Source organism: Nematolebias whitei, chromosome 15, assembly GCF_014905685.2.
Source record: "Nematolebias whitei isolate Nwh7 chromosome 15, NemWhi1, whole genome shotgun sequence".
In the NCBI taxonomy this organism is placed as follows: domain Eukaryota; kingdom Metazoa; phylum Chordata; class Actinopteri; order Cyprinodontiformes; family Rivulidae; genus Nematolebias; species Nematolebias whitei.
In genome coordinates, this window is record NC_056512.1 from 23,370,851 (window position 1) to 23,381,244 (window position 10,394).

The window sequence follows — 10,394 nt, forward strand, 5'->3', positions numbered from 1 at the left end:
GCTACTTGTACTAATATTCCTACTTTGCGTTTTTTCATTTATTGCGGGTCTTCAGGGTACTATGGATCCCCGTGATAAACGAGGGACTACAGTATACCCATCTGCTCACTACAGACTCATGTTCGGGCTGCTGTTTAATATACGTTTAATACAGTGGTCCCCAACCTTTTTTGCGCCACGGACCGGTTTAATGTCAGACTATATTTTCATGGACTCGGGGTGGGGTGTGCTGGGGTTGCTCCCAGGGCATTTTTAATAAAGTACATGCAATTTCTTACATTCTGGTGTATTTTCCAAAGGTTTATTACAATAGATTAACATGAAACAAAAGATGTAAACTCATTGAAATCTCTATGGCTGCAAAGCATTCATAATCATCATTCATCTTATATATTCATCACATATATGAATATATATTCATCATATATATATGAATATATATATATATATATTCATCATATATATATATATATGAATATATGAATATATAGAATATATATATATATATATATAGAATATATATATATATATATATATATATATATGTCTTTTTATAACGGTCTATTGTTGTCGCTGTTGTCCATTGTTGTCATCATTCTTTGTTGAAATCAGGTCTCTCTTGTAAATGAGTCCTCAAGGCTCAATGGGATTTATTTGTCTAAATAAAGGTTGAATGAATAATGCAAAACTGCTGCAGCTTTGCAGGTAAAAACAATTGGATTCTACGGTGGTTGGGGACCATTGTTTTAATATACCATATTATTTTACATTATTAGTTTTTAGCGTATATCTTAGATCCTTGTATGCGGTTTCTTTTTATATTTGTGCTATTTTTGGATGTAAGTAGGACCTTGGGTACACAATTTCGTTCCACCTCATGTAGAACATGCGATGCGAATGACAAGAAGCTTGAATATATCAGCTGTTTGTAAATGGTCACGTTTCCCTGGATAGGCTACAATTCTGCAAACATTCATCGTGCTTCGAAACAAAAAAAGTTACAACAACGCGATCAACTGAATAAATGGAAAAGCAGCACTAGAGGCTTCAAGTGAAAGAGAGAAAAAAAAATACTCCATCAAGATAAGTGCTTAGTTTAGCAACTCAACCACTATCTGACTAAAACTGAAAAAAGTGAGAATAAAGATGCTACAAACATGCAAAGCCTTGACATGAGGTTGTTTTGATATAAGAGGGACGCCCTTTTATCCAGGAAGTAAAGCTGTTTATCATCAGCAAATAATATTGGTGATAGATAAGAGGGGCCCACAGTCAACCAAAGAAAATTGTTTTATATGTAGTTAGCTACTCAAAGTGTCTGTATATTAACACACTGCTTAGAATCAGGCAAAACAAGAACATGAATGGAAACATTTCAAATTAATGCTGACCTGCTTGGTTATAAAAGATTATTTTTTTAAGAATATGTTCCTTTATCATTCATTAAGTTGTTAGTAAGGGTTTGAACTATTCATGTTAGAAATATTATCTAACCAACCTATCCACCAAGTTTTAAAAGCCAAATGCAAACTGTAAATGAAAAACTAAATAAATAAATAAATGCATCACCACAGAAATGTGGTCTTATTTTTATGAAGAACGAGCTAAAAGGAATTTTTGCTGAAATTGCATGAAGGTTCACAGAGATGGATTTGGTAACCTGATCATATAATTTAGAGGTACACTTCTGAGTTCACTGGGTTCAAGTGCAACATTAAGATGTAAGACTACAATTAGATTTTTTTAGGGTTTTAAAAAAAGATTTTACTGTTATCAACATGCAAGTGTCTTAATATACTGAACAAAAATATAAATGCAACACTTGTTTTTGAATGTTTGAAAGGTTTTTGAGTTCAGCTCATGGAAAATGGGAGCAAATGCAAGTGTTGCATTTATGTTTTTGCTCAGTATATATTCAAGTTCTGAATTACTGACTAATTTGCACACAAAAGAGGAGTTTATACAATACAGTTTCTTTAAAAAAATACTCTAAACAGAAGAATACTGGCTTGCAGCTCTGTGTCCTTTAAGATTTAAATGAGCTGCAATGCTACATCAAAATAGTGTCTTTAAAAAGGGCTCATAATCCCTGATCACAGAAAACCTTCCTGAATACCTAATGCCTCATAAACGTAATACTGTGCGAGGCCCTGTTTCTATTCTCATTGTTTATTGGGAGGAACAAACAAAAAAAGTGCAGGTTTACATGGAAACATTGTAGTTTCCATGCTCAGCAGCATGCAATGCACAGTCTCTGCATGATCAGAATACAAACTGTTGAATACAGAAACGTCCCATTGGACCTAGGATTTTGCTGCTGTTGGACAAATATGCTGAAAAAGGGCGAGTAGCACAAAAAAACACTCTGCTCTCTGCTATTTAATGTAACTGTTGTTGGTAGGGATGGGGCAGATCCGATCCAGTATCGGTATAAGCCTCTGATACCAGCATAATTTACGTATCGGATTTTCCAATCCTCCTGCCGATATTTCCGATCCATGATGCATGTTGGCTTCAAACTATGGAATGGATTTCCTGGATGGCGGAGTGTCTCATGAACCCAGAGTAATAAGACCCGCCTCACATTCAGGAAATCCAGTTCATAGTTTGCAGCCAGCTACAACGTGAGGGCTGAGTTAGCAGCACTGTGGCTAACAGCTAACAAACTTTTCATCTAAAACATGTCTGCTGTGTGGAAGTATTTTACACTAAAAACACCATAAGACAGCATTGTGCAATGTCTGCAGAGCCATAGCGCCACATTCAACCACGGTAAAGTTAGTTTTACGATGGACATTCGAGCTCCGTGGCTTCAGCGGGGTGCTGCTCTTTGGTCAAACCGAAAGAGGCGACTCGACACCGGGCAGCCGCGTCCAATCTGCCCCGTTCAGTCTGCCCGTCTCTGAGGAGGGACAGACTGAGCACAGCTGCCCCAAATCAGACTGCCTGCTTCAGATTGAACAAGAAGACGTCGCTGAAACCACGGAGCTCAAATGTTTACAGAGAAGTTGCTAAACTTCATCATAATTAATGACCAACCACCATCAGTTGTAGAAAACAAAGGATTTCTCAGCTTGATACTTGGAGCCAAGATATAGTTTACCCTCCAGGAGATATTTATCAGTACAACAGTAGACAATCATAAAAAACACATGATTTGAAAAGTATATATATTAAAAACATAAACAGCTACATTATAAAGTGATGTAAAATACTAAAAACAGGAACATGTCTGTTGGTTTATGCCATGAACTTAGCAGATGTTTGAAGCCATTTAACATTTAATTTAATTCATTTATTCATTCATTTAAATGAAACAAAATAAAATAAAAAAAATCATTAAAAAATACATGAAGAGTGCAGAAAGAAGAAAAAATTACTACATCTGCCCCTTATAAAATATAAAACAACTTTAAACAATCACTTAAATTAATCATATTAATCTCCACTTTAAAGCTAGGAATAAAAAGAAACATGTTTTGTGTTAGCAGAATTTAATTATAACTTTGAAACTTATCCAACATTAATAAAACTTACCTCAAGTTGCCTTTTTGGACATACATGCATATATATTTGTACAAATTGTACTTGAGAGGAGATTATTACAGCCTCATATAAAATCAATGATGATCATGATATCGGAACTGGATCGGTATCGGCCGATACTCAGATCTAGGTATCGGGATCGAAAAAAAATAAAAGTGGATCGGTGCATCCCTAGTTGTTGGTGCAGAAAAACTTATACCTGCAGCCACCTGTAGTGCACGTGTGATTATACACCTAGCATTTCACACCTTTGCCTGGTGTTCCCCTGAAATACTTCACTGAGACTCGGATTCAGAAACTTTTGGTTTCAGAAAGAATGAAGGCTGTTGTGTAAATGAATGGCCTCACTCAAAAAAATGTGTCATGCAAACAAGGTCCTAAAAAACATGTAGCGCAGTTCACCCAGGTGCTGGTTGGTTTTAGTGAATGACAGGAGGAGGATGTTCCCATCAGTTTCTCTTAAGCCAAACAAAACATTCTGCCTTACTTCTAATGCACAATTACTGAAGAAATAATTAAGAGGGTTACTAAATAAAAACAATGGCACTTTTCCGTGGAATTGACTCGGCGTGGCTTCAGTCGTTTTGAATTAGGTGACTCCACCCGCTTACAGCTTGTTGCTTGGGTTCTACAAGTTCCAAGTGAGCTAAAGACCTGCCTCCACCCTCATTTTGCTCCACTCTGGGCCCATGAGCAATGCCTTTAACGCCCCCAGATACTACCCGGGCACTTTGGATGGTAGCCCACTGCTTCGCATGTGCACTTAATGCGCAATGGGAAAAATGCAGAGAATTAATTTCCCCATTGGGGATTATTAGAGTACAATAAAAAAAAAAAATCGAAGATATGACCTCAACAGACTGCAGGTCATTGATTAGCCAGAAACATCCATCATGAAAAAAACTCCTTCACAAGACTCAAACCCACCATTTTAAAAACCCTTCACACACTCTTGCAATATTCTAAACAATGTTTATAAACCCTAAATGCTCTAAAAGAGCACAGCATGTCATGATTTCCCTCTCTCTCTGTCTCACTGCTCTCAGCCACCTGCAAGTGCTCTTGGCCACGCCCACTTCTCTGCTCTGCACGGAGAACAGCTGATCAGCTGCAGCAGGAAGTTTAACCTGCAGTGTAGGCTACACAGAGGTGCTGCAGGAGCCAAGTAATTTAAAATAATTTATTTTAAATAAAAATGCCATGCCCATCGTGTGGCTCATCCATCAATGAGCCAATTGTGTCTCATGTCCAATCTTACTTTGAAAAACCATGATAGAGCGAGTCCGCGAAAAACGAACCGAGAAATAGCGAGGGACTACTGTACATCCATTAATTTGGCAACATATATAACATATACAATCTACCTGTTTTTGCTACTTTTTTTTGCCATCTTATTTTTATTTGTAAAAAAAAATAATCTGTATGCCTTTTTATAATTGTCTATTGTTGTCCATTGTTGTCATAGTTCTTTGTTGAAATCAGGTCTCTCTTCCCCGCCCCTCGCACAGTGATTGCTGGACATGGGCACCAGCGACCCCCGTGACCCAAAATGGAATAAGCGGGTAAAGAAAATGGATGGATGGATGGAGGTCTCTCTTGTGAATGAGTCCTCGAGGCTCAATGGGATTAACCTGTCTAAATAAAGGTTGAATGAATGAATGAATACGTAAACCAACAGGAGGTGCAGACATTTCTGTGCTTGTTGGCTGACAACAGAATTCACAGGGAGTTAGAACAAATGGACTCCATTTACAAGCTCTGACCATCGAAGGGAAAGTGGCGTTGACTCGGCCACAGCCTTTTTGGAAATTGTGACCGAAGAAGGCGTTTTGTGACTTCAGTTTACTCACTTGCCCACTGCTCTGTTGTGTCTGCCTTGAACAAAAAGCTGTCACAGAGGTTTCGGAAGCTGCATTATGACAACTTTGCACATATTCAGGCACCACACAAGATTGACGAAAACCCTGAGTTGAAGTGAGCAGTGGAGAGACTAGAGCACTATATAATTTTTGCACTGACTTTACCTGCAATACATTAAAAAATTGTTGCTCAAAATTGTGCTTTTACAGAATCTTTTCACTTAAATGTTACAAAATTAATACTAAATGTATATAAATGACTCAGTAACGAGCAGACAAGTTGTCAAAAGTGTAAAATGTGCCATTTCTTATGAAGTTGCCAAAAGGAAGAGCATGATCATGCCATTTTCCAAGAAAACAGCTGTTTGGTAAAATTAGTGGAAAAGCAAAGTGCCTTCTTTTCTCACATGCAAATGTGGCAGGAGTCGTATTTAGCTCAGAATTTGGCTCAGCCTTCCCTAAGCTGACTTTCTCTCTGCCTCCAGGTCCCCCACTGTGATAAGAAGTCTTTTCAAGACCGTTTGCAGAAATCTTTTCATGGGGTAAAGCAGTGGCCATCCTCTCACAGAGCAGTAAACTCTTCCACAACAGTTACAATTAAATACAAATATTTTAGGCTTTGTAAAATGTATACTGATGTAACAATGCAAAGCAAATATTGTATGTAAAAGCAAGATTAAAAGCAGAACAACTTACTAGCATGCACAATGCAAAGTGGTCCTTTTGTAAAAGGCTATTTCCTCAATAATCAGTCAGCAGCTTAAGGGTACTACTGCATTTGAGAACATCTTCCCAGAATACTATAAGTACAACTAGAAAAAAAAATACTGACTAAGCTTAAAACCCAATGACAGAAACTAAAGTCCTTAAGGCTGCAAATGGTAAAAGGGATGTTTTAGCTAAAAAAATTATTTAATCTGTTTTTGCACCCACACGCTGATACTAAACAGAGACAGGAGAGATTACATTTGAATCCAAAGGATTTCAAACAGAACTTTGCCATCAAAGTTGGAGGATGACAGGCAACGTGAAAGCAAAAATCTTTACAACAAACTACACCTGACAATCTCAGCAGTCCAGGGTATCGAGCGCGGCTCTTTATATAGTTCATGATGCAAAACATATCACCGCTTTCACTGGACCTGATATGCTGCGCAGCACAGGTACTCTCTGCTTTTATTGTGTAAATTTAAAATGTTGATGCTTTGGGCACTCAACATGGACAGCATCTGGGACTGAAATCTACTTTTCCAGTTCAAGTGGAACTCTGCCATTAAAACGGCAGTGGGTTTTATGTCATCCTGCGAGAGCAAACATTCTTTCACCAATTATGGCTTCAATGAATTATTTTAAATATTCTCACCATTTCCAGCTCATTTCATGTAAAGACGTGTCAACAATAACCTCCAACATGTGAAACACATAAGTCTAAAGATCGACGGATGAAACAGCGATGACTTACCTTCAGGACTTCTCCACGTTTGAAACTAAGCTCATCATCAGCTGTAGCTTTAAAGTCGTATTTGGCGATGGCCTCCATGGTCGCTGCGTGGTGTTGGAAATCGACTTGGCTAGTCGAGTTTCTATGATGGAACTGTGTAACGTAGGCTTCTGTGGTCAAATGCTTTTCTCCAAGTCTCTCCTCCTGTTCTTTTAAGGACTTGGACCTCACATACAGGTCAGAGTTCAGCACCTGGAGAACAGGAATCGTGTGATACTCAGTTTGGTACAGCATGTAAATAAAGACAGACAGTTTAAAAACTTTAACAAGGAAATGTTTGTTCCAACACAAAAAGATCTGCTTTTATATTTAACTAGTAAAAGACTAATCTCCAACTTTGACTTTGATCTACCAAGACTGTGGCCAATACTAAGATCCCGAACGGCTTTGAAAAACGTAAAAGATTTTTTATACATTATTTGTGGAAAAGTGACACGTTCATACGGTAACGCTGTGATCGCAATCGTTGCTTAGACGAGACCGCAAAGACCTGCTGTAGTTGTCAGCCAGGTCAGTAGCTGGCGCTCTTATTTTTATATGCGTGCTGATATTTCAAACGCAAATCCAGCATGAAAATGTATTTCCAAAATGGTGAGTAGACTTTTTTTTTTTACCAACACTGTTTGTAGACTGAGTGAAATGTGTCTCTGCTGATCGAGGAAATGTAGCACATATATGTTCTGCATTATAGGCTTTGATAAAGGGAATATAGTGAGCAGAACAAACAGCACTCTGCTTATCCCCCATTGTTACAGTTGTTGATTTACATGCATAAATTCAGAAAAACTATTGACTGCAGCCGTCAGTGCGCATGTGATTACTCTATAGTTGTGGTTTCCCTTGAAACGACGCCAGGAGTTTACAAAAGACAAAACCTGGATCAAAAATTTTGCATTAAAAAAAAGGCTGCTGTTGTTGAATAGAAGAACAGCCGAAACACAAAAGAAATGTTGAAGTTTCACTTCAAAATAGTATTGTGTAAGAAGGGCCAAAGACGAAAAACTATGGGAGTGTTTCACATAAAAAACGAAACGTTAAATCCAAACTTTGTAAAGATGAGCTTTCTTGTAGAGCTTTGTCACTAAAGAATAACACATTTAAAATGTTTTAAAACATAAAAGTTAGTGAGTTGCATAAAACAACTTGCTAACATTTGCTGGGAAATATTTAAGAACAATCACCATTTCATTTATGTTATGGTGTTCAATGGAATAGTAAAGTCTGTGTGTGTGTATCTGATAGAAGTGGGTGTATTTTATTGAAATTTATTTAGAGGTAAATCTAAAATGAATGAACTTCTGGATCCGACATATTTCAAGATGTCGTCGTCTACCACAGCCAACTGACCTGAACAAACAAAAATATCTACAGCTCATTCATTTTTATATATAATGAGCTAAAACTTGGTGTGATAGTAGCCGAGTTATCCCCAACACACACATAATCTGAGCGAGCACGATATCATTCAGAACGTTGTTTTTAAGGTTTGCCCAAATAGCTACAAATCTAATATTTCTAAGAATAAGATGACATTAAAGGTGGCGAGCCATGATTTTGAACTGTTCCATCACGCCAATGCACTTCTGAGAGCAGCTGGTCTCGACTGAAAGTCACGTCAATGGGAACTGAACGCGTGAAATATTGCGATCTTGCCTTATCGACTGAATCACTTGCATATTTCTGCCACTTCCTCTGAGCATATCTTCTCAAACAGAGCCAAGGTCTTTTCAATATGTACATAGCTCCTGCGCTGCATCCATGACTTCATGAACAACCAGTTTATAAACCGTTTATGTAGTACTACTGAACTTTCAGACAGTTTGTATTGTTTATTTTACTTTTTTTATGGCGTTTATAATAAGTAAAACTTTTGATTCGTTTTAAATCAGTGTGCTTCAGGGTTCATTTTTCAGAGCAGCTGTGGGAGCTTGTATTATAGTAATAACAAGATGATGTCACATTAAACACTTAAACAAAAGAGAGCAGTTTCAACGATTTTTTGTAATATCAAACATACCTTGGACCTTCAGATAATATTGGTCCAAGGGTCACACCACAATCATTCCTACAGACTTCTCTGAACAACAACAGCTGAAGATAACAGGTCAGTCTATACTCCAGCTGAGCTGACAGTGATGGTGGCTAAACCTGGAGCTAGCTGCTGGGTTAAACTGATTAAAAGGTACCTTATCCAATTGTCTAATAGGCGATGGTGCAGCTCTGATGAGCTCACAGTAATACAGCTCCGGACCTAAAAAGGTCATTAAAAGCAGACAGCCTGCCACATCATGACACATCCATCCAGTTTAGTTACAAATATACCCACATATACGCAACTGGAACTATGAAGGAGTATTCATTACAGCAACACAATGACTATGTTTGATGTAGCAAGTCTCAACTCTTGTTATAACACTTTATCAGCGATCAAAACATGAATAAAAAATGGAAGCTGCTAGGGGGAAATGAACTGCAAGTGCCCTCACTAATTGAATCACTTTTGCAGTTTCCTCCCTAACTCGGCACAAATATCCAATGTACAATCTTACCCGTCTCTTTGTTGTCACCAGAACCCATGTAAAACCGGTCCCCAAGTCAGGCTTTTAAAAAAAAGAGGAGCGACTCGGTTCCAGCAAATAGACTGCGCCCACCGTTCTACAACATCGGTGTTAGCACACCGGCTAACGGTCGGTCAACAATAACTGCGCTGCAGTATGATTATTAAACTAAACTCTGTTTTTTTAATATACCAGCGGCCAAACCCCTCACAGCGTTCACACAGCGCTAGTAGCCCGATTAAAAAGAAAACGAACGCTTAGTAGTATGCGTTCAAGCCCTCCTGAAGCGCTTCACGTTGTGGGGAAAGGAAGAAAACACCTTTTTTCACAGCGCGAGCTGTTGTTGCTAGCTTAGAGGCAGCTATCGCTTCTGAACTTGAAGAGAAATGACTTGAACGCGCGCGACGCTGAACGGAAAAACGCGAGGATATCTTACCGCTTGAGAGATTCCGTCCAGAAGGTTCCACGGTGAGAAACAAGACGCAGTCGTGAAACTGTGCTCTCCCCGGGTTCCTCTCCTGAGAGGCGACCAAACCGACAGTTCGAGTAGCGTCGCTTTTTACACCCAGTCCGAGGAGCCTGGAGCTAGCTGCTAGCACAGGGCTGATTTCCGCTTCCTTCCTCGCGGAGTTGCCAGGTCTTCTGCTGTTGTGAGCGGAGCTCCTCCCTTCGTGTCAAACCAACCCAGTCTGTTTATGTCACCCAGAATAGGAGCAGTAACCAACATGGATGGGCAATCACTGAGAACAAATAATTAATATTACTTGAAGCTAGTTGGCGAGACCGGGTCCTAGGATTTGATCAAATATAAAAGCTATATGAAGTTGGGGTACCATTCTTAGGCGCCAGATAAAATAAACAAAACGATGTAAACATAAAAGAAAAATCTCCTTAGGCTTTAACGTGTTCTTGTGTTAGACAACAAGCAAA

The 10,394-nt window shown here is 38.7% G+C and overlaps 1 protein-coding gene across 1 annotated transcript in view; it reads right to left on the reverse strand.

Annotated features, from left to right (window-relative positions):
- The window catches only part of grb2b (growth factor receptor-bound protein 2b), a 37,395-nt gene extending 27,290 nt beyond the window's left edge, over positions 1–10,105 (reverse strand). Inside the window, exons 1-2 of the mRNA XM_037688901.1 lie at positions 9,901–10,105; positions 6,868–7,098 (exon numbers count right to left, since the gene is read on the reverse strand). Coding sequence (XP_037544829.1) covers positions 6,868–6,945 — 78 coding nt within the window. The 5' untranslated portion in view covers positions 6,946–7,098; positions 9,901–10,105. The remainder of the gene's footprint in view (positions 1–6,867; positions 7,099–9,900) is intronic.
- Between the last annotated feature and the right edge of the window lie 289 nt (positions 10,106–10,394).